Below are 25,562 nucleotides of genomic sequence, written 5' to 3' on the forward strand. Positions count from 1 at the left end.
GATGTGGACACATGCGATTTTCTCCCTGTTTAGGAGAACTTGTGCTTTTTGTTCTGTAAGAATAATTAAAAGATGTCTATGTAACTACAGGATCGAATTGGAAAAACTGAAACTAGTGAAAAAAATCTACTGTTTCTGTTAGATAACTTTTTAATTAAATATAGTTAGGCTTAAATCAGGAATTGAATAAATCCTGAAATTGTTATACTACAGCTTAAGCTAGTAAAAGAAACCTAAATTAGTCAAACTGATTTAGCCTGGGCCTTGGTTGTCTAGCGTCTAAAATAACCCTCCATGAGTTGACATGAGAATTAAAGTATAAACAATGCCCAAAACAAATCAGGTAGCTGACTTCCAATAAATGTACTACACTCTTGCTCTTCAAAGCCATTCTTTACTCTTCACAAAACTATACTGTTTAGGAGGTTTGGGTATTTAATTTACGTGGCAAATATGCAGAGTATAATCATAAAGTAATGAGACTGATTGTTAAATAAACATACCAAAATTTACATTGCAAATAAGTGTTGTTCCATCAAAGAAGTCAGTTGAGAGGAAATATAACTCATTCCAATGGATGCAGCCACTGTTCAAAACATTTTTGAAACTCTGCTTTTGTAACTGCCCTCACCAGCCAGCTATGAGCTGCGTGCACAAGAAAAATAAGTCTCATTACATGAGAGGCACGTCTCTCTCTCTTTTTTTTTATACCCCTAATGGTATTGCTCAGTTTGATAACCTACCTTATTTACCAGACATGTCTCCAAAAGATTTTGAAGCTTTTCTAAAATTAAATCTACCTTCAAAAGAGAAAGTTTGGCCATTGTTCATTTTTTAAGATAAACAGAGGTTTATCAAGGGCCTCCAGGTGCCTATGCCCTGGGCCAGGTGCCAGGAATACAAGGGGAAGGGAACTGTCTCTACCTTTCAGAAATGGAAAAGAACTTGGTACTGGCTCTGAAAGCAATTCCAAAAGGAGAGAGCAAAAACGGGTTGAGCAATGTCGACAACTGTAATATTAGAACAAGAAATGAATGTCCTTCCAAAGCAACTATCTTAAAGTGACACACATTCTGATGGTTAAGCTTTGCCATATTTATCAGAACTTTTTGTTACCTTATATCTGTACTTTCTATATTTGATTTTACATAGTTCCTATAATTAAATATAATAATCTTAATAGTATGTCAAAAAAACTATCCTAATTGTTGTCTCTACACTGTATTAATGCACAAGTATTTTAAAATTATATACTTGAGAAAACTGTAAAAAAAAAAGCTGTCCAACTTTGAATTTCTCACGTGATCAATATTAAATACCATCTGATCAATCAGAGAACAAGACAAAGTAACAGCCACTGAAATGTCTGAAGCAGGGATGGGTAATGCTTTCTGTGTGAAGGCCAACAGTGACGTCTCAGGCCCCAGCCGTGCATCTGTCGCGACTATTCAGCTCCGCTGCTGAAGCACAGAGGCGTCCGAAGAAAATATAGGGAGTGAGTGGGCACGACTGTGTTCCATCCGATAAAACTTTATTCACTAAGACAGTAGGCCAGATATGGCCCACACGCCAACGCCTGGTCTAAACTGAACGCAGAAGCCCTGTGCAGTCACTCTTTCTGGGTCTGGAGTCAGCATACCAGGTTCGAGGTCCAGCTGACAGAGGTACTGGGAAGTGTTCAATGTAACCACCACCACTCGGTGTTTCAGAATATCTTCTTTCTGTGGCATCTGAAAGGTGGAATGTGCGCTTGAGATCAAACAGTACTGATGCACAACTGGGTGGACAGTCTTCACCCAGCGGTTTCTGAAATATACCCTATAAAAGAAGATAACATGTCCTGTTTATACTTATCGACATCTTACTGTATCTGATTATCAAAATACTGAGAGTATCATTTTAAGACAAATTTTAAGTATCATTTTAAGTATCATTTTAAGACAAACCTGGAATTTAACAAATAAATCTGATAACTGTTATCAGTCTACTGGATTAGAATTTAACATACAATGGTGACTTCCCCCAGAATGAAGCAGAAAGTACATACACTATGATAGGAAAAATATCAAATGATTTTAAGCGTTTAGATTAATTTTACAACAGAATGACACAAAGGGTTTCATAAGCATTGGTTTTCTTTTTAATTGAAAACATTTCCAATTACTTTTTTCCCTGGAATATCTTACAAAAATAACATTTTAATTATCTATGCTAATAAAAAACAATGAATTGCATACTTACAAGAGATTTCAAAAGTTACTTGCATTTTCACTTTAGAATACAGTCTTACACCTATATTTAAGCAGATCTTTATCTAACGTTCTGGAGATTTAAAAATAAATTTAAATTCTGGACAACCAGAAAATCTTAAAAGCATCTCTTCTATTAATTGCAAAACAAAAATATAAATAGGACTCATGCAACAGATTACTAAGATGGTATAGAAACATCTCATCCACCTTCCTCCCGTCTCTTAACTCACACCATCACAAAGATCCACTGGGTACCTATCCACTACAGCCCAGTACAGAGGCAAATCACATGGCTTGCAAGCTTTCATAAAGACTTTGGGTTTACTGTGATTTTAACTGAAAGCCATAGGAGAGTTGTAACAAGGCACATGTCATGTGACATGACTTATGTTGTTAAAGGACTGCTCTGTTTCTGTAGACAGAATACACCGTTCCGGAGGCAGGGAAGACGGCTGGACAGCGGGGTGCCGGTAAACGCTGCACAGTCAGCTCTCAGGCGCAGGGGGCACGGCCTGATCTGTGCTATAAACCTCGCTATCAGGGCCCATTTCAAGCTACCAACATGATGTTACTGAACATGAACCTGGGCAGACATGCACATGACTGGCTCTCACAAACCAGCACGAGCGGCTCCACCACACCACAGACTACGAGAGGCAGGGGCAGGGACCACAGCAGGGAGGCCCGTTAGGAGGCTACGCTAAGGACCTGGATAAGAGAAACCAAGTGTGTGAAGCAGGGTGGTAACAACAGAGACGTGAAAGTGGTCAGATGCACTGTATACTCTGAGAGGAGCACTAACAGGATTACTGATATACCAGATGTGGCATTTAAGAGAAAGGTGATTCCATGGCTTTGAAACTAGATGCATGGCAGTGGTGATGAAACGGAAGAACAAGTCTGGGGTGGGAACTGAGAATTCAGTCTTGAATATATTTAGTAGCAGACACCCAAGTAGAGATATCCAGTAAGCAAAGGCATTTGTAAGGGTGGAGAATGCCCTAGATGAGAAAATACAATAGAGTTAAACCTGAAGACTAGAAGAGCTCACATGGAGAACAGAGTAGTTAGAAAGGAAACTAGCTGGAAGAATGGTCAAGGGACCATCTCGACAAGCAGAGACTGGGCAAGGAGAGGCGCAGGGGGGAGACCAGGCAACGGAGAGGCACGGAGGGGAGACTGGGCAAGGAGAGGCGCAGGGGGGAGACCGGGCAATCGAGAGGCGCAGAGGGGAGACTGGGCAACGGAGAGGCGCAGGGGGGAGACCAGGCAACGGAGAGGCGCAGCGGGGAGACCGGGCAATGGAGAGGCGCAGGGGGGAGACCGGGCAATGGAGAGGCGCAGGGGGGAGACCGGGCAATGGAGAGGCGCAGGGGGGAGACTGGGAAACAGCAGTCAATGAAGCAGGAGAGAACTCAAGAGATGGTGGGGTCCGGTCAGGGAACGTACACTGCCATGGCAGTAAATTGTGCGGGCATTTTCCGGGCCCATCAAGTCACTTGCAGTGGCACCTCACTCTCTGGCTGCGTCCTTCCTGAAATGCCCTCTTCTCCCGGCTGCCAGGACTCAGCCTCCCCTGCTCTCCTTCCTCCTGCTCCCCCTGCTGGGGTTTCTCAAGGCTGAGTCTTTAGCGCTCTCCCCTATCATCCCAGGCCCAAGCCTTCCATTACTACCAATGACCACCCTGATGACTTCTCTCTTCAGCTATGACCTCACCTCAGCTCCAGGATGCATATCTATTTGACAGCTGTCTCTTCTAGAATGTTTCAAAGGCAGTTCAAATGTAATACGTACGAACGCTAATCTCATGATCTTCTAAAATGTGTTCTAACCCTCCTTGAAACAATTAAAACTGGTTGTCCTTTTTTTTAAGCAAAGCAAAAAAGAAAAAAGGATTTAATAAATGTCCCTAATTTATAATTATAATAGAGGAAAGTAAAGTAATGTATTTTAAAAACATTACTATGATAGGAAGGACTGTGAAAGTAACCAATATCATTCCTAAAAGATGTAAAAATCTTAAACATGTTTTAGGCTTTAATAAAAAATATTTAAGATCAGCGAGTCAGAATTTATTTTTAAATATATGAAAAACCTAATTTTACAAATTATCTGAATAAAAACACTTACAAATTATAACTCCATTAATATTAACTTCAGTGTGTGTATTTAAGCATATAAATTACCAGAAATTAAACTCGAAAATGTTAGTATTTATCTCTGACTGGTAAGATTACAGATAATCTTTATTTTCTTATGTTTTTCTATATCTTCTTAAATGAACACTTCATTATAAAATTGAAAAAGTAGTTTTCAAATTATTTATCCGATCTAACTCCAGGCACTGCTTCTTCCTCAAAGACAGAACAAAAATAGAAGCTCTGAGCCTCAACACTGACTTTCTGTAGTTACCCCGGAAAGTGTCCTCAAAGCTGAAGCTAGTGAGAATACAAAGTTTGATCATCAGCCCTCTTTCCTGAAAAATACAAGTTAGTCTAGGGCTAACTTTAAAGACTTAAATCTTTTCTCAGTACTTTCATTTTGTGAAACATCTAAGGCAGACACCATCTAGAAGATCATTTAAAACACACCCAACAACATTTTTCACCCACTCCAGTGTTCTTGCCTGGAGAATCCCAGGGACGGAGGAGACTGCTGGGCTACCGTCTATGGGGTTGCACAGAGTCGGACACGACTGACATGACTTAGCAGCAGCAGCAACATTTTTCAAAACTGGAGAACTGACACTTCCAAGTTCATAGTATAAAATGTAAAAGTGATACTAACTAAGTAATTTACATATTTTTAGAAACAAACTGTCTGCACATCCCACAAGAATTATAATGAAATTTAAAACAAAAGACTGTCTGGTAATATATTATTTCAATTCACTGAAATTTTATTTATGTATTCAATACATATGTAATGAATACCCCCAAAATATTATTACTTAAGATACTACAGAATCAGAAAGATCTGATCTATTTATTTAAAAATCTTTATAAAATAATATTTTATATCTGTCCAGGAAACACTACACTTTCTCCACAGATAGCCTTTATGTAATAGGTAAGAACTCGGCCAGAATCAGATACTGATCTTCAGAACCATATATAGAAACAAGCTATGTTTTCCTTTCTATTCCATTTTAAAATCTTCTAACAAAGTAGCAAGTAAACACTGAAACTAAATGTCATTAAAGTAGATTCTAAAACCTCCATTCCTAAATAATTTAAGGTCCTGCTGCTGCTGCTGCTAAGTCGCTTAAGTCGTGTCTGACTCTATGTGACCCCATGGACTGCAGCCCACCAGGCTCCCCCGTCCCTGGGATTCTCCAGGCAAGAACATTGGAGTGGGTTGCCATTTCCTTCTCCAATGCATGAAAGTGAAAAGTCACTATGGAGAACAGTGTGGAGATTCCTTAAAAAACTGGAAATAGAACTGCCTTATGATCCAGCAATCCCACTGCTGGGCATACACACTGAGGAAACCAGAAAGGAAAGAGACACGTGTACCCCAATGTTCATCGCAGCACTGTTTATAATAGCCAGGACATGGAAGCAACCTAGATGTCCATCAGCAGATGAATGGATAAGAAAGCTGTGGTACATATACACAATGGAGTATTACTCAGCCATTAAAAAGAATTCATTTGAATCAGTTCTAATGAGGTGGATGAAACTGGAGCCTATTATACAGAGTGAAGTAAGCCAGAAGGAAAAACACCAATACAGTATACTAACGCATATATATGGAATTTAGAAAGATGATAACAATAACCCTGTGTACGAGACAGCAGAAGAGACACTGATGTATGGAACAGTCTTATGGACTCTGTGGGAGAGGGAGAGGGTGGGAAGATTTGGGAGAATGGCATTGAAACATGTAAAATATCATGTATGAAACGAGATGCCAGTCCAGGTTCAATGCACAATATTGGATGCTTGGGGCTAGTGCACTGGGACGACCCAGAGGGATGGTATGGGGAGGGAGGAGGGAGGAGGGTTCAGGATGGGGAGCACATGTTTACCTGTGATGGATTCATTTTGGTATTTGGCAAAACTAATACAATTATGTAAAGTTTAAAAATAAAATAAAATAAAATAAAATAAAAAAAAAAAGAAGTTACTCTCTAAGAAAAAAAAAAAAGAAAGTGAAAAGTGAAAGTGAAGTCGCTCAGTCGTGTCCAACTCTGTGCGACCCTGCCAGGCTCCCCCGTCCATGGGATTCTCCAGGCGAGAGGACTGGAGTGGGGTGCCACTGCCTTCTCCGATTTAAGGTCGTGAGTGCGTGCTAAGTCGTTTCAGTTGTGTCTGACACTGTGACATCATAAACTGTAGCCCGCCAGGCTTCTCTGTCCAGTGGAACTCTCCAGGCAAGAATACTGCAATAGGTCACCTTGCCCTCCTCTAGGGCATCTTCCTGACCCAGGGAGTGAAACTGTATGGCTCCTGCATTGGCAGGTGGGTTTTTTTTTTTTACCACTAGTGCCACCTGGGTGGAGAAGGCGATGGCACCCCACTCCGGTCCTCTTCCCTGGAAAATCCCATGGACGGAGGAGCCTGGTAGGCTGCAGTCCATGGGGTCTCGAAGAGTTGGACACGACTGAGCGACTTCGCTTTCACTTTTCCCTTTCACGCACTGGAGAAGGAAATGGCAACCCACTCCAGTGTTCTTGCCTGGAGAATCCCAGGGACAGGAGCCTGGTGGGCTGCCGTCTCTGGGGTCGCACAGAGTCAGACACGACTGAAGCGACTTAGCAGCAGCAGCAGCGCCACCTGGGAAGCCCAATTTAAGCTCAACTCCTGATAACTATAGAATTTTATATGTTTTAACCCTAAGTGTGCATATTTAAACACATTCACTGCTTTCACTGCTTCCTCGTTATGGCCGTTCTCTGCCTTTATCGCGTGTGCTAGGCCCCTCTAAACTACAGGGTGAGAGGGCAAGGTTGCCACTGTCACTTTTACTCCACAGACAACACATCTTCAAGGTCATATGTGGACAATGAGTGTCCCCTGGTGTCCTCTCCCCTGAATCCTGGGACAACTCAGACAAAGCTGATCTCCCCAGAGTGCTCAGCCATTCTAATTTTCTCTATTCTAGCTCCCACACCTCTCATATTTGTTGTCCATTAGGAATATCATTAATTAATCTCATGTAATATGATTATTGGGCTTCCCAGGTGGCTCAGACAGTAAAGAATCTGCCTGCAATACAGGAGACCAGGTTCGATCCCTGGATCGGGAAGATCCCCTGGAGGAGGAAATGGCAACCAACTCCAATATTCTTGCCTGGAGAATTCCATGGCGGGAATTGAGAATTTCCGGTGGGCTAAAGTCCACGGGGTCGCAAAGAGTTGGAAATGACTGAGCAACTAACACTCGCTATAACAGATGGTCCTAAGAAACTCTAACATTTCAATGTACTAACTTTTCTAGGAAACACATTCACAAGTCAACATCTTTCCTCAACATAAAACTATGGTGAAAATATAAGACCACATAAACAAAACAAATGGGGAGGCCAAGCCTTTTCTTATTTTATTCCACTTACTAAATGAAATAACATGAAATTTTTATTTAAATACATTTAAGTATCTTTTGCCAGAGGGCAAGTTTCTGTACTTGGGCCACCCTACTGGAATATGTCGGATTATAACTCATCAAACATAATTTTACACAGGAAAAGCCAAACACAATGCTAGTCAGTTAATGGATTTCAGTGTTTATCACCAACAGCTGTCATGCCCCCAAGGCCAAATGACCTATGGTGGGTCAGCCTGAGAGTGGAGGGGCCTTCACCCCACTGTTTCCAAGCCGAGTACAATGATAAGTGAGACTGTCACACTTCCTACATAACACACATATACAAACATACAGACATAAGCACACACACAAGCTCTACCAACAATAAAATTTCTTCTCTCCACTGAAGTAAGAACACGCATAGCAAAAATGCTATTGCTAACTCAATTTCACTTATGAGCTAAAAAAGATTAGAATATGAAGCAAACTAGTTACTGATTAATTTATCCACTGGTAGATACCACATTTTCATTTATAGTGATTGTATGCATGTCATATTTTCTTATCAAATAAAACTGAATTTTACTTAAAATAATGATCTCTTCTCTCATCCGTCTTGCGAGTAGGAACAGTACAGCATAAACGCCTGTGCTAACAGGCCAGGCCACTTTCTTCTCTTTTGTTCTTCTTCATGGAATTGTTACCTCATTCAAATGGCTTTGCTTATGGTTATTAAAGAATTAAATAGTGTAACCTCATTTTTCCATGCCTACGCTCAGCTAGAAATAAAAAGTTAGTGCATTATGATTCAAAAGTGTGGTTAGAAATTAATTTTTAAACAATAATTGTATTTGAACAACACAGGGCATGACATATTAGTTTGTAAAATGGCAAAACTAAATATTAATTCATATAACAATGAAAGCAAATGGTATAATAAATAACCATTTAATGACTCTTTATTGTTTTCTGAAGAAAAGGATTTTATTCCCCCACAATCCTGTATTTAAGAACATTTCATATCCATACACACTTAGAGGACCCACATTAACCTAGAATTTTCTTTGACAGTTTATCTCTTAAATGATAGCAAAGAGTTGTAAATACCAGTCAGTTACATTTTGTTGCAGCAATCACTTCAATTTCAAGCTTCTCTAATGTATAGTGACTATTAAATTACCTGCATGATCACAGTCAAAATTTTATTTCCATACTGAACTATCACTGCATGACTACTCTGCCATGCAAAATATACTACAAATTTAATTAAAATTGGTATAATCATAAATGTATTATTTTGTCATAGTAGTTTTTAGAGGAACACATCAAAACTGGCTTAGATTGTAACAACATTTCTTTACATACAAAACTTAAAAAAGGATGTCTTTCTCTTAATGTTTAAGAAATGAATGGTCAAAGATTTTAAAACTTTTCCTTAAATAGTTTCTTCAAAAGGCATAACCTCCAAATGCCAATGCATAGTTAAAGATTTTGGTTTTCTCAATGTTACTGAAATCTTGATAGACACCTTTTCTTAAGAATAATAAAGTATGATACAGATACATAATAAGCCTTAAAAAAATACCTGAGAGGTCTTGCCTGGGGATTGCCTGCTTCTACATATGGATGTAAATAATCCTTTATGTAGAGATCAGCAGCACTATTAGAATGGGTGCAAATGAGAATCCTGCTGAAATAAATGGTGCAAATAAAAAGAATGATACAACACAAAACTATTCAAGCAGTATAACACCAAAAAAAAAGCAGTGGCCATTTTAATATAATACATTTCCCTCAACCTACTCAGTAACCTCTAACATATTCAATTACTCTTTTAGGCAATTATTCTTAAAGCTTAATTACTCTCTAAGCTGTAAAGGAGACAACTTACCCCAAATTATTTTTAAATCATATAAAATTATTTTTTAAAAACCCAACCCTTTTAACTCTAATATTTATCACAACTCTTAGCAGACTCAGCATTTTGATGACTATTTAAAAGCTACCATTCTCTATGTTACCAATTTTTTAAAACAAGATGTTTTCAGAAAATTCAAATTTTAGTGCTTTGGGGTCCGAGTGTGGGCTCTTTTGGGGTCTTTTTATAATTTTATTTTTAAAATCTTTACAAGCAAGATGAAAACTGTCTTGCTAGCCCTTGCTCTGTTTTCACAACAAGGACACGAGCTGTGCCCTGCTGATGAGGTCAGAGCACGCGCACGGCCATCTTACCTGGTCTCCTGTTGCTGGAGAATGTGCTTGACGGCCTGAGCTAGAGTGAATGTTTTGCCCGTCCCGTATGGGCCGATGATGAGGACAGGAGGCAACTGTATTGAAAGTGGGGTGGTAATGGCCAGAACAGCCTCTTTCTGTTTTGCATTTAGCCGAGGATCCAACTGTTCGTCCCATTGCCTAAAGAAAATTAAAATCTAAGTTATTTTAAACATAACACGACATATAGGTATCCTGAATTTCAATGAACCATTAAAAATACGGAAATAACATAGCACCTCTAACACCAAATGCTTGTTCTAAAACTACATGTCAAACTCCCCAGGGACTTCCCTGGTGGTCCATGGCTAAGACTCTGAGCTCCCAGTGCAGGGGGCCCAGGTTCGATCCCTGGTCAGGGAGCTAGATCCCACATGCTACAACTAAGACCCAGAGCAGCCAAATAAATAAATAAAATTAAAAAAAAAAAAAAATTCCCCAAACAGAGTCAGTACAGGGTATTTTACTATGATGATCAGAATTCACCTGTAGTCATCTTGTCCTTTCCAGGCACACAAGACTCTGATCACTAACCTGAAGACATCACAACACACTTCTAGTCGAGCTGCTGCCATGTCTACAAACAGTAACAGTAATGTCTCAAAAATGTACTTTCCCTCTTCCATAAAAGCACCAGAAAACTTTTTTTCTGGTAATAGCGTATTAGCAGTTTCTTTGCATAGCAAATTAAATGCCAAAGGAAAACTAATTTTTAAATTCTAAACCACTGCAAGATTTCTCAGTAAAATCTAAAACAAAAGAAAAATAAAAACCTCTGTGTGTCACTGATTAAGAGATATCAAACTTTTATAAAGATCTTAATTTAGAAAATAAGAGGTTTTGTTCATGGTGCTTTTTAGGTCTATCATATCCTTTAACTTTTCTATTCATTCTATTAATTTTTGAGAGTTTGATACTGAAACTTCAACTAAAAATCTTAGTTCATCTACCCAAAAAATAATTTTATAGTAGAACTTTATGTAACTTTGTTCTGTATTCTCCAAGTTTCCTATAAATGTACTATCATACTTTCATAATTTAAAAAAGAAAACAGTTTAAGGCCAAACAAGATGAAATGTTTTCTAATATTCCCAACACAAAAGTAAGACAGGTGTGTCATATTCTTCAGGGCAGAGACACCTGTCATGACAGCACAAATGGCTCTCTAAGGAGGTCTATCTTATTAGTGTTACTTCTCTGACTTGGCTAATTTTGAAGATTTAAATGGACAGCAGATGCTGAAAGGGATCAAACTAAGTGGAGAATCAACAGCATTCTTTCTCACAACTACAGTCAAAGTACTAAAGACTGCAGCAACTATGGTAAAAATGAGAAAGATGTGAACCAAAATAGGAAGGGTGTGCAAAGAGACTCTTGGAAATTTTGCAAAATGCCTACAAAACAATCCTGAAATAGGAGAACACGGTTTAGACAGAACAATTCCCACTCTATGAGGCTACACTGTACTTAAAACAGAAGCTAGCTATTTATAGAAAATCTTAACTCTTTCAGTTTTAAAAAAGTATAACAAATGCTATGTATTATGATAGAAAATGTGAAACAAATTCTACTAATGTAAAACCTCAGAAAACAAATTTTAACCATATAAGCATGTCATTACTTATTTTTCTGATATTTACAATTTTTTTTTTTAAGTAAAAACCAAAAGGACTCTGACCAGTGACACTAGATTTCCTAGAAGAAATTCACTAAAAATTCAAAGACTCTCTCATCCAATTTATTTACTCACAATTCTGCCAGTACCCAGCAATGCTCCATCTTCTGTAAGTAAGGAAATTGCTTTAGCTGAGTACTGAGTCCAAATCTGATCTATGTGGCAGACACTGTGGAACGGGTCCCACTCAAACCATCCACAGCACCCTTCTCTACCTCCTCGATTAGTGAACTTAGCCAGCAAGAATACTCCTTTCTCCAGTCTCTGGAGACCCAACTCTGGTCTAAGTGGAGAGGAAACGGAGACCTCATCCTCAACGGCACTGCTGAGCCCCTGCACCGGCCCTGGACCACCAAGCTCTGGGTCTCAGTTACTACTTGCTTAAGGCACAGTTAGTTCAGCAAACTGCTACCTGCATCCATACTAACCACTGTGATTCTATGATGCCTCACCTCAAGAGCTCCCTTATCTGTACATGGAGATAATCACATTCCATCAGATAGATATTTTAAAGATGAAATGAGATAATGCATGCAAGCTGTTAAGAAAAACAGTTGAGCAACAAGTGCAAAATTAATGCTGACTTCTATTACTATAATATTTTCTAAAGATTTCAGAAAAATCAGATATTATTATATTATTTGACCAGAGCACACTTTTGAAAATACAAGAATGTTCTTAAAATATCCTCTCATCTCTCAAATTTGGGAACTTTAATGAGACAGATATTAGATTATCGATATATACCTAAGTAAAATCTAAGAGATTAACGATAGATTTATAGGTATAATTCTAAAATATGTTGGTATCTTTTGTTTTATTTATATTGGCCATTCTATTTGTCAATTGTTTCAGTGTAAATAAATGCTTCAGAGTAGATGAGAAATTTTATTATGTGTTGTCTCTCTAGTTTCTGGTTATGAATAATGAACATGTATAGAAAGCCAATAAGTAAAATACACTGTCTTTATTTATTGTACCACCTGCTTAATAAAGAAGAAGATTTACAATAAACATGCTGGTAAAACTTCTGATTTTCACAATTAAAAAAATGTAAAGTCTCTCCATTTACTCTTCATTTAAACGTCATTTTATTTCCTGAACCAATTTAATATTAAGTTCTTTTTTTTCCTGGTCTAATGCATTGTTATTATTAATTTATAGGCTACAGCTTCGAGAATAATTTCTAAATTTCATTTATCTTTGCATATTTCATCTTATTCCAGAAAAGATTTTAAATAGCTAACAGTTTCTTAAAACTCCTAGACTCAGATACATTTTAATTGCTTTTTAAATTATAGTGATATGAACTCTCTTCCTGCTTGAAAGTTTTCGGCTACTTGACCTTTCCTTACTGTTGCAGTTAACACCATCAGTGGTACCTGAATATACTGCTATATACAAAACATTTTTCAGAAGTGAGTATATCAAGGAAACACCTGAAAGTTTACTGGTATGGCTTCACATTTAAAATCCTAATTTTCTTCTTTAAACATGATATTCTTATTAACTTAAATGTATCATATATTAATAATGTGCAAGGCCATGCTGGAGACTCAAAGAGAAATAAGATATAGTCTCTTCTAAAAAGATCAGAGTCTAATGAGAACAGAAATGTATACAACTGAAAAAATTAACGTTGGAGAAATTATGCTTGAAAGCACAAAACTGACTGAAACAAGCACGTAGTAGGCATCAGTAAGTATCTGCTGAAATACTGAAATGGAAAGGTCAGGTTCATTTTCTTTAGGAGAGAGCACTTAAGCTGAACTAAATCTTAAAGGACAGACAGATTCTCTAATAGAGCAATACTGGGCAAAGATGGTTTCAGGGAGGAAAAAAAGCAGAGCTAGAACACAGGGCTGGGGAGGGGGAAACATAGAGTTTAATGAGCATGAAGTCTCAGTTTTACAAGGTGAGAAAGTTCTGGAGATTATAAACACTGTGAATATAGTTAGCACTCTTGAACTATACACTTAAAAATGGTTAAGATAAGTCTTACGTAGATTTTACCAGTTTTTTTTTTTTAAGGTCTTTTTTTTAAAGATAAGGAAGCAAGTAAGTGCAGGGCAAACTGAACAAACATCAAGGTAATTCAATATGGCTAGTACATGAGGATTTAGAGGAAGAAAGGGAGAGTAAAGTAGGAAAAACTGTAAGAAATCTGAAAAGATACTGTTGGAAAGCACTGTCGATGAGACACATAATCAAAGTTTTGTATTAGGATGTTCAGATTTTATCTACATATGAAGGAGATGCCTTCAGGGGTGTGTATGTAATGAAATGAAATGATTATTTTAGCAAAACAACTTTGGAAGAAAGAAATATGTGGGTTAGCCCACAGAACTAGCGGGACTGACGATCAGCTTGAAGGCTACCAAAATAGTGCAGCTCTAAATATGCACTGGTCTACGGACAGAGAGGAGAAAGGATGCAGAGAAGCCAATCACATGAGAGCTAGAAAGGTAAGATGTCAGGGGTTTTTACAACTGGCAGATCTCTGACTGCTCTCAGGAGAGTGAGAAAGTAGAGAACAGAGATTACAGGATGGGTAAATAAGAATGCCAGAACCAGGCTGATTGTTTCCACTCAAGAATGTTGGCGATAAAAAGAAACACAGGGAAGGGGTAGCAGGAGTCAGTGAGAGCAGGGAGAAGTGACGTGGATTTTGTGCCGTAAGGTGTATTTTGCTTTTTTCTGTTTTTAGGACCAGAAGAGACGAATGTGAGGGGAAATGATGTAAGTCACGTCTAGGCTTGGCCCATACAAACCTCCCCCGTGATCCTCTTTGCTCATGCTTCCCTGTCTGCCAGCTCCTGTCAACACTGAGGGTGACCTTGGAAATCACTTATTAAAGATAACCAGAGCCTCTGTCAGAGACAGAGCAGGGCCCCCTCCCATGGCTGGATTGACACAAGTGATGAAAAAAATAACCCATTTTGTATAGCCACTGAGATTTTAAAGAAACGTGGAGTGAGCTGAGCCTGGGTGGGGGCTAAGAGGATAAACCAGGGAGAGAGTGAAAAGAAGATGCAGGCATAGGGCATCCACTGCAGTCCATCTGGAGACAAACAGAAGGGTCATATTTAATTACATGTAACAATGTGTAAAGAGAGTTAAGCAGAAAAATATTTACACAATGATTAATTTTATAGCATCTTCTATAATACATCCTCCATTTTTTCTTAAATTACAAAAATGTATTTCATATTCAAAAATCATTTTATATTAATTCTTTGAACTACTTTTAAAAAGGCCCTGGATTTCCTATTCAACCTCTACTCAGAAATATTCCTAAATTGCGTGGCATCAATCAATCAAATTACATCTGTTGAGAAAAGCAAAAGAACTCATTAAGACTCTGAGGGAAAGTGAAGAGAACAGATGAGGAACTTCAAATGCTTTATTCTAAGCGTTTCTGCACTCTCTTTTCTCAACTAAGAACATGTCTCTTGAAGAATATATGGAAATTTTCTTACAAACATGCTTGAGTTACTTGATACAGATATTCAGTTTAATATTAACATAACCTCCTGAACGAGGTATCGCTTACTGTACCTGTTGGGACTCCAAGGTATGGTTGGAGCCATAGTGATGTCTGGAAACAAAACCCCATTGTCCTTGACCCTGTCTAGCGCATAATGCATTTCACAGAGGGGTAATCGATTTAACTGAAACTGGAGTTCAACCTGAAATACAAAAAAAAAAGGTTCTTTAAAAAGCATTAAGGTAAACACCGATATTTTTCAGTTTGCTAGAATGCTCTGTGGAGATAACCTTTGACAGGAGCCAAGTTTAGAGATGCCTTTAAAGTGTCATCATTGTCTAATCATAATTATTTATGTGTAATATTTGCTTTATTTAGTACCAGGCACTGTTATATTCACTTCACATAGCACCAATGATGTGTATACTATGATTAACCTCATTTGTCAACTAAAGAAACTGAGGCACTTAATTACTTAATCATTAAATAAAGGCTATCTGATTCCACCATTTCTATGAAGAATATACTTGGCAAAATTAGTAGAACATCTCTGAAATACCATCTCTCAAGGATTAAAACCAACCCTATGACACTGTATTGATTTACTATGAACGAATAATATTCACCAAATGCTATATTTAGATATAAAAAAAAAGCAGCTTTCCACTTAAATATGGCAGACAGACTGAGCAGAGTTCACCTAAAAATCCATAAAGACACAAAGCACGAGAGCAGATACAACTTCAGATAAGAACGGCCCCAGGACCTAGCTCAGTTTCTCTTTAAACTGCTTTTCCATTGCTGATTTAAAACAGAAATCAGAAAGCTTGACCATGTATAAAAATGAAACATTTCAGATTGTACTTAAAGAAAATCGATTTTTCTCTGAAAGTCACCAAAGGTCTGATTCTCCACCCACCAGAATTAATACTCCAAGACAGCTGTACTTCTCGCTGCAGCAGAGAAAGGGAAATCAAACCAGAAGAAGAGTATCAGCTAACAAGGAGACCAACCACAGCGAAGTCGCCACTCCTCGAAACATACCTGTGTGTCGTAATCAGGCCGAAGATTAAGTTCTTCACAGCATTCCCTGGATATCCTTAAAAATATATATTCTTTTGTTTTTTCTTCAATAGTAGCTTCATAAACCTTCTCTTTGGTTCCCTGGGTCTGTACTAACTTTTCTTTAGGGACTGGTAATAAATAAACAGCATTGACTTTGGTCATCACCAGCCGTCCAGCCAAAGTATCTTCAGAAAGAGTTTCAGTAAGCTTAAAGCGACCAAAAAGTTGTCCATTCTGAGCGTACTTTGCACCTCCAGAAACTCCAGTGAGCATGAAGCTTGCTAGAATCTGCAACTGCACTTTAAGATTGAACCTAAATCAGAAGTAGAAAAATGAGTTTAAATTTTTTACATTTAAACATTTTTATATTCAAAACATTAAAACTAAATAAAAGAATAAAACAAAATAAAAATAAACAGAAAAATTAAAACTTAATTATCCATTACACTTTGCTGAGCTACAAATTATATATACTTTCTTTCTGTCTTTAACCCAAGCTGGAAACAGCAAAACTTTAAGTGAATGAATAAACTCTGCATGTTTACAAAAATGCATGGTTAGTTGTATTGAATACACATGTTTTTAAATCTGAGCATTTAATATGAAGCTAAGATAGATTTTTTTTTAATAAAATGAAACGTCACATACTATTTAATGTGAAAGCCTGTTTGAATACACCAGTAAGACAATTAAGACTTTAAAATCACCTAAGCCAGAATGAAATGTATGTGTTGAAACTACAACAGACTTTGATTAAACTGATGCTAAGTAGTTCTTACTGAAAGAGTCTAACCATAAAATTTCACTTCCAGTACTGTTAATGAATAACATCCAGAATACATTTCTGCTCACACCTACACCGAGGCAGATCTCATGCCCAAATCTATCTTATCCCCCATTCCCACTCCATGCGCACATATGAGCATGAAAGAGAACATGTGTGTGCAAGACGCACACAGAGGCAAAATTAACCCACAGGCAAGAAAGACGAAGGGAAAGAAAGATTCAAATTAATTAACAGCTCTTCTTTGCCATTCTGAAATGATGCTGTGAGAGAGAAGACAAAGTGTTAACAATAGGAACATTTTCTTTTTCTTAGTAAGGTTTAAAAATTTACTTGTTTTATAATCTATACACCCATTTGTGGAAAGGCTACTTTTTAGTGGTGGTATGGAACTGTTTGCTGTTCAGGTCTTCTTTTGGATACATGATGTCCAGAATGTCTTATAAATTCTTGAAGAAAAAGAAAGAAATATCCTTTTCCAAAACATTATACATTTCACTATACAAAAACATCTGTATTGTTTACAATATTAGGAAATCAATTCTAATTAAAATATATTAAAATTCTGAATTTCCATTTATACACTTTAAAGTTAGAAAACTGTAGTTAGAGAAGTATTTAAACAGCAATAATAAAATATTTAAGAAAAATAAAACAGCTATTTATGTACGTAGTAAGTCACAGTATTTATAAGCTCCATTATAAGTTATTTTAAAATACACTTACAATATACTCAAAGCTACAAAAAATACATAAAAATGTTTTATTATAAATATAAATTTAATATTTAGTAACATGGCTTTCTTCAGGATCAGATGAATTCTAGCAGTACTTGCTGAGTGTGTGATCATACACATGTACACGTAATGCATGGGATTCCTGAAAGCCATATTCTATTTCTCTCACTCTCTACGCACCATTCCACTAGAGCCAAACTAGAAAAGTAGGGTATAATTTAAAGAAATAGACTGCATGTTATCCAGATACATTTGACTCTTTGAAGACCGGAATGTGCACTGAAGATTCATATAAAAATACGTCACAAAGTGAAAGTGAGACAAAAGTGTGCCACCCTGCCCAGCTTACACACAATCCCCGTTCACCTCCCTTAAAAACAAGGCAGAACAGAGCACAAGCTTTATAAAAGAACAGGAACCCTTAGGTTATTCATGTTTTTTCATATAAAGTTAAATTTTTACTTTGCTTTTATCATCCGTATAACTGAGATGTGTGAACATTAGAACTTCCTCAGAGAAGAGATTCCTTACAGCCCATTCTTCACTCACAAATGACCTCTATGTTGCCAAAGGTGATGAACACATTTCTGACTTTGTTTCTCATTATCACTACTTTGCAACCACTTTCCGTTTCTTTTAAACTGCTTCTCCCACTGGCTTCTGTCCAGTCATACTCTCCAGAGTTCCCTTCCTGCCCTTCTGCCTGATCCTCGATCTCCCAACTAGGCACCACCCACCCTGCCCTCTTCTTGTGTTGTCTGAGGTCATCCTCTCACCAACCAAGGTCATCCTCTCCAAGATGTCTCAGCCCAGGGCTGTAAACCCAACTGCCAAATACGCACCCTGGATTACGTGCTCTGCAAACTCAGTGCAAACAGAAGAGACTCTGCACCCAACCTCCCTGCACGCTTCCATACACCAACCCTCCCATGTGTCACACAGCCCAGATAAGGTTACTGTTTACCTAGCTGCTGCTGCTAAGTTGCTTCAGTCGTGTCCAACTCTGTGCAACCCCACAGATGGCAGCCCACCAGGCTCCCCCGTGCCTGGGATTCTCCAGGCAAGAACACTGGAGTGGGTTGCCATTTCCTTCTCCAGTGCATGAAAGTGAAAAGTGAAAATGAAGGTGCTCAGTCGTGTCTGACTCCTAGTGACCCCATGGACTGCAGCCTACCAGGCTCCTCACTCCACGGGATTCTCCAGGCAAGAGTACTGGAGTGGGGTGCCATTGCCCTCTCCATTTACCTAGGGTCCCAGTCAAAAGTTGTCCTTGACTTTGTCTCTATCACTAACCTTCATTCCCCACCACATAATCACCAGGCCCTGTTATTTCCTCTTCTTCCTAATCATCTGCATGTCAGCATTTCTAACCTGGATGACTGTAACAAACTCCTTCCATAACTTCTGGCTTCAAATCTATTCTCTAAACCACCACTGGAGAATCTCTGTAAAATGCAAGTCTGATGATACACAGCTCTGTGGGTAAAGTTTAAACAGCTTTCTATCTCACCAACCCCACTCCACCACACAGCACCCTCCATGAAAATTACGATAACCTACTTGCAGTTTCCCCCAAAACTCTATGCTCTAATTCTCATATCCTGCTTCTTCAAACTAAGTACCTTTGTCCTACTTTGCCACCTGACAATTCTGCTTTTCAAAATTCAGCTTAAATGCCAGCTAGTCCAGAAAGCAGACTTGAAAGGCCATTTAAGCTTTGGGGGGACAAGGAAACATAACTTGTTTGCATTAGAATCAGCAAAGACCAGCCTAGAACCTGACACTTTGAATACTCAGTAATTTTGTTCACTGAATTAATTGTACATGTTTGTAATAATCTGACTTTTTCCAAGGCACCATATTCCCATTTCAACTACTTTATATTATTCTCTAACAAATTCTTACAACCGTATGATATTTTCTCAACTAACTTGGGTAATATTTAAAGTCTTACTGTTACACCTGTTTTAGAATCTGCCATCCCAAAACACTTGGTCACAACTTAGGCATGAAAAATTAATCTCACAGTTTTAAAGCAGTGAGAGGGTTCTTTTATGACACTCAATTGTGCCCTGCAACAAAACTCTTAAGGCAGAGGCACTGGAAAATAAAAGTACTAAGAAAATAAAAGTACTAAGCTCCTCCCACAAAAGACTCACTGTTATGTTCAAGAAGAAAACATCAGAGACCTTCTCAAAGTAACAGTTACCAATACTTAATTTTTCTAAAAGGTTAATAGGCTGAAACTAAAAAGACATTAGTAAGTTTTAAGTATTTTAAATAACATGCATTTTTGAGATTTAATAACTCAAATACCTAGAGTATAAAATACATCCTATAATTAGCAAAGATATTTCCACTGTTACACGCCACACTTTGAAATCAACTTTAAAGCTTACAGAATTTCTAACATTTTTGGAAGTGGCAGAAGAGTAGCCCATGGAAGTAAATTAACCCAGAATATTCACTGGAAGGACTGATGGTGAAGCTGAAGCTCCAATACTTTGGCCACCTTATAAGAAGAGCCGACTCATGAGAAAAGACCCTAAGGCTGGCAAAGACTGAAGGCAAAAGGAGAAGGGGGTGACAGAGGATGAGATCGATAGATGGGATCACTGACTCAATGGACATGAGTCTGAGCAAACTCCAGGAGACAGTGAAGGACAGGGAAGCCTGGTGTGCTGGGGTAGCAAAGAGTCAGACACAACTTAGCGACTAAACAAGAAGATAAAAGATATATGGTTCCATCAGTGTTAAAAATAGTTAAACCTCTTGAAAAAGTCACTCAGTCGTGTCTGACTCTTTGCGACCCCATGGACTATACAGTCCATGGAATTCTCCAGGCCAGAATACTGGAATGTATAGCTGTTCCCTTCTCCAAGGGATCTTCCCAACTCAGGAATTGAATCCAGGTCTCCCGCATTTCAGGCGGATTCTTTACTGTCTGAACCACTAGAGAAGCCCTCTTGAGTGTAACTTAAAAAAAACTTCAAAGCTATAGTGAATTTCCTTTTGTGCAGTTGCTGACTAAATAAATGACAACGAAAGTCAACCAAGGTCATATGTCAAAAAACACCTGGGGCTCCTGAGGCCAAGCCAGGCTGAACCAGTAGAGGCCTGAACCACTGCAACACAATGCCCCAGCGAGCAACATGCAGCAGGCCTGTTCTGCCGGCTGTCAGCGTTCCCAACACCTCGATCCAGCAGGCCACGACACACTCTGATGCACATGCACACAGCAGCTTCAGCCAAAGCCAATTTCTTTTGAAAATGTTTATCTTAGAATGAAACTGATTTCACTTCAAGGTGGAATCATTATGGAATGCAGAGCAATATGTAGCTGAGGACAAGAGAAGTTAAAAAGAAAATCTTGAAAGAACTCAGAAGCATATTTTAAAACTTAAATGAAATGCAGCATTATTCTTATCAACTCCAAACATCTCACACTAAAAATTAACATAAAAAGAAATCTTAATATCTGGACTGCTTTGAAAAAAATTATCTCTTAAAAAAATTAAAAAAAATATATATACACCTATCAAATTCAGCCTCAAGTCAAAATACATTTTGTCTAATCTTGAGAGGCTTCATTCAACCTATTTTCAAAAAGGGAATTCTAAGGTGATCATGTAAAAAGCACAGGCATAGGTCGTTTTACTGCACTTTATGGTCCTTTGCAGATATTGCTTTTGTTTCATTTTTTTTTTTCTAAACAAACTGAACGTCTACGGTACCCCTAAGTCAAGCAAGGTTATGGCCACCATTTTTCCAGCAACTGTTTATTACATATCTCTGTGTAACATTTTGGTAGCTGTCACAGTATTTCAAGCTTTTCCACTATAACTACATGTGTGGTGGTGATCTTTGATGTTACTACTTTAACTGTTTTGGGATGCCACGAAATGTACCCATTCAAGACAACAAACAGTTGACAAATGCGTGTGTTCTGACCACCCCACACCTGGCCATTCCCCCCTCTCTCTTGCTCTCCTCAGGCCCCCTACTCCCTGACACACAACAATAATGAAATTAGGCCAATTAATAACCCTATAATCAGCCTCAAGTGAAAGGAAGAGTCACGTCTCTCACTTTAAATCAAAAGCTAGAAATGATTCATAAGCTTAATGAAGAAAGCCTGTTGAAGCTAAGACAGGCCAAAAGTTAGGCCTTTTGCACCAGTCAGCCAAAGTTTTGAAAGTGGAGGAAAAGTTCTTGAAGGAAATTAGAAATTATGTTTCAGTGAACACACAAATGGTAAGAATGAAAAACAGCTTTATTGCTGATACGTAGAAAATTTTAGTTGTTTGGATACGTGATACCAGCCACAACACTCCCTTCAACCAAAGCCTCATCCAGAATAAGCCCTGACAATTATATACAGGCTGAGAGAGGAACTCCCATGGACAGCAAGGAGATCCAACCAGTCCATCTTAAAGGAAATGAGTCCTGAATATTCATTGGAAGGACTGATGCTGAAGCTGAAACTCCAATACTTTGGCCACCTGATGCGAAGAACTGACTCATTTGAAAAGACCCTGATGCTGGGAAAGATTGAAGGCAGGAGAAGGGGACGACAGAGGATGAGATGGTTGGATGGCATCACCGACTCAATGGACATGAGTTTGAGTAAACTCTGGGAGTTGGTGATGGACAGGGAGGCCTGGCGTGCTGCAGTCTGAGGAGTCGCAAAGAGCTGGGCACGACTGAGGAACTGAACTGAACTGAATTGAGAGAGGGAGGAAATCACAGAAGAAAACCTGGAAGCTAGCAGAGTTTGGTTCATGAGGTTTAAGAAAGAAACCATCTCTAACGTAAAAGTACAAGGTAAAGCAGCAAACGCTGATATAAAGGCTGTAACAAGTCACCCAGAAGATGGAGCTCAGATAATTAATGCAGGTGAGTGCACCAACCAGCAGACTCTCAGTGTAGATGGAACAGCCTTCTCTCAGAAGGAGACTCTGCCTGGGACTGTAGAGTCAGAGAGAAGTCCATGCCTGGCTTCAAAGAGCAGGCTGAATCTCATTATGGGCTAACACATTTGATGGCTTTAAGTTGAAGCCAATGTTCACTTATCATTCCAAAAACCCTAAGGCCCTTAAGGATTATGCTAAATCTACTCCACCTATGCTCTATAAATGGGACAACAAAGCCTGAATGATGGCACATATGTTTACAATATAGTTTACTAAATACTTTAAGCCCACTGTTGAGATCTGCTCAGCAAACAGGATTCCTTTCAAAATACTACTGCTCACTGACAATGCACCTGGTCACCCGAGGTCTGATGGAGATGAACACCACGAGTAATGCTGATCCATTCTGCCAACACAGATCCATTCTAAAGCTCATGGGTCAAGGAGTAATTTCGACTTCCAAGTCTCACTCTTTAAGAAATACATTCTGGGAGGTTAAGGCTGCCATAGACAGTGACTCCTCTGACAGATGTCAGCAAAATAAACTGGAAACCTGTCAAGGATTCACCATCCTGGATGCCATTAAGCAAATTCACGATTCATGGGAAGAGGTCAAAATGTCAGCATCAGTCACAGTCTTGTTGGGATGACTGAGAGGTTGACGACTGATGACTGAGGGGTTCAAGACTTCAGTGGAGGAAGGGGCTGCAGATGTGGTAGTAACAGCAAGGAAAGAAGAAGTGGAGCCTGAAGACATGACTGAACTGCTGCAAACTGTGATAAAACTTTAACAGCTGGGAGTTGCTTTTTATGGACGAGCAAAGAAAGTGGTTTAAGATGGAATCTACACCTGGTGAAGAGGCTGTGAAGACTGTTAAAATGACAACAGAGGATTTAGAATATGACATAAACTCAGCTGATAAAGCAGTGGCAGGGTCTGAGAGGACTAACTCCAATTTTGAAAGTTCTAACTGTGGATAAAATGCTGTCGAAAAGCACTGCATGCTCCAGAGAAATTGTTCATGAAAGGAAGAGTTAACTGATGCAGCAAACTTCACTGTTGCCTTTTAAGAAATTGCCACAGCCACCCGAACCTTCAGCAACCACCACCCTGACCCGTCAGCAGCCATCAGCACTTGACGCAAGACCCCCAGAGCAAAAAAGACGACGACCTGCCAGATGGTCAGCAATTTTTAGCAATAAAGGATTTTTACTTATGATATGTTATTTTTTTTAGACATAATGCTATTTAACTTAATAGCCTACAGAATAGTGTGGGCTAACTACACTAACTCTTATGCGCACTGGGAAACCAACAAATCCACGTGACTGGCGTTACTGCAATATTCACTTTACTGCGGAGGCCTGGAACTGAACCTGCACTCTCTCTGAGGTGTTCCTACACAGTTCAACCCTTACAAGTAAAATGTAAGAAACCAGTATGAATTCCCTCGATACGATCTCATGATTACTTTTCAAAATATGTGGTCTCTTTCAGTTTTTGTACATTTTTCAAAAAATAATCATTGAGTGTTTGCTCTACCACTGAGAGGAAGCTCCTGAAGAGCAAGGACCATGTATGCGCTCATACTCCCAGAACACGCAGAGTCATGTGGAGTGCAAAGAGGCACTGAACACGAGACGCCACGGTGAGCACAGTGCTTGCCTGGAGAGGCTCACGCACAGTGCTAAAGAACAGCTACTGAGTAACAGCCAGTTCACCACCTGACTTCATTAAGGCACCCCTCCTTAATTTAAATATGAACAATACCATCCAAAGGGGAGATTTTGAAAAAGAAAGAAAGAAAAGTGTTTCTAAAGTAACTTACTTGCTGACTTCCTTATACTGGGCTATCTCCTCAATATAAAGAAGGTCATGCAACCGTGACTGATAGTTGGTCTTGGTCAATGATTTGTCTAAAACGGACTGGGTAAACAGCTGGTCAGCAGAGAGAGGAATTTGGTATCTGATAAGAAGGCTCTTCTCCAAATCAGTAGTTTCATTAGGTTCAAAATCTACAATAGTCTTAGAAGAAGAATCCCAACGTTTAGCTGTAGTTACTAGCTGTTGTTTTGCATGCATCAGGTACTCAAGATCTAAACGGAAACAAAAAACACATTTATAAAGGAACACAACATTAAAATTCTCAAGTAATACATTATGCATTTTGGTATGAGAATTTTATATGCTAGAGCTAAAGTTCTTAAAAATGAAACAGTACAAAACCCCATTTGACAGAGTATTTTTCCCACATCAGAAATCTTTTTTTTTTTTTTGGTCTAGATTAACAAAATAACATAAATTGGAATACATGTAAAAAATATTCTTCTCTACCTCAGGCTGGGACACACCAGAAATAGTTATTAACATTTTAAAAATACAGAGCAGAATTTAGAATTTAACTCTTCAGTGAAGAGAAATCTGATCTGCAGAAAGAAAGCATGGTAAATCTTTCATAAGACAAATTTTTATTAGGTGATAATCACTTTTCTCCTCCTACCAGCAATACCTGCCCCACTATAGAAAAAGATTAGAAAACTGTGAGAGGTTAAATCTTGTGTGGTAAAGCACAGTGAAACCCTCTGAAAATCAATCTACAACAAACAAAAACCTTTTGTGTCTTTTTCCCACATTAAACTGCACATTAAATCATGGTATAATGTACTATTCAAATGCCATTTCAGAAAAATCCAGTTTAGTCTCAGTTAAATTGCACGGTGACTAGGGCACAATGTAAAAATGAACGGCTGTTCGAGGTCGCCAGCTCTAGGGAGAATGCAGCACAGGGCAAAATGTGTCGCAACGTAACTCTGAGCCTGTCAGGCTCCCTGTGTGTGCGTCTCAGCCGT

General features: G+C 38.6%; 1 protein-coding gene across 12 annotated transcripts in view; it reads right to left on the reverse strand.

Moving 5' to 3' along the window:
- HELZ (helicase with zinc finger) overlaps positions 1-25,562 on the reverse strand; it is a 145,967-nt gene that overhangs the window by 63,644 nt on the left and 56,761 nt on the right. For 9 of the 12 annotated variants that reach the window (XM_024981135.2, XM_024981134.2, XM_059878654.1 and 6 more), the window contains 6 exons: positions 24,542-24,809; positions 16,258-16,591; positions 15,285-15,415; positions 10,013-10,192; positions 9,366-9,470; positions 1,640-1,818 (listed from right to left, as the gene is read on the reverse strand). In XM_024981135.2, the coding sequence (XP_024836903.1) occupies positions 1,640-1,818; positions 9,366-9,470; positions 10,013-10,192; positions 15,285-15,415; positions 16,258-16,591; positions 24,542-24,809 (1,197 nt within the window). The remainder of the gene's footprint in view (positions 1-1,639; positions 1,819-9,365; positions 9,471-10,012; positions 10,193-15,284; positions 15,416-16,257; positions 16,592-24,541; positions 24,810-25,562) is intronic. The other 3 variants (XM_024981139.2, XM_024981137.2, XM_024981136.2) reach the window with 1 other exon arrangement.

This window comes from Bos taurus, chromosome 19 (assembly GCF_002263795.3).
Source record: "Bos taurus isolate L1 Dominette 01449 registration number 42190680 breed Hereford chromosome 19, ARS-UCD2.0, whole genome shotgun sequence".
Classification (NCBI taxonomy): domain Eukaryota; kingdom Metazoa; phylum Chordata; class Mammalia; order Artiodactyla; family Bovidae; genus Bos; species Bos taurus.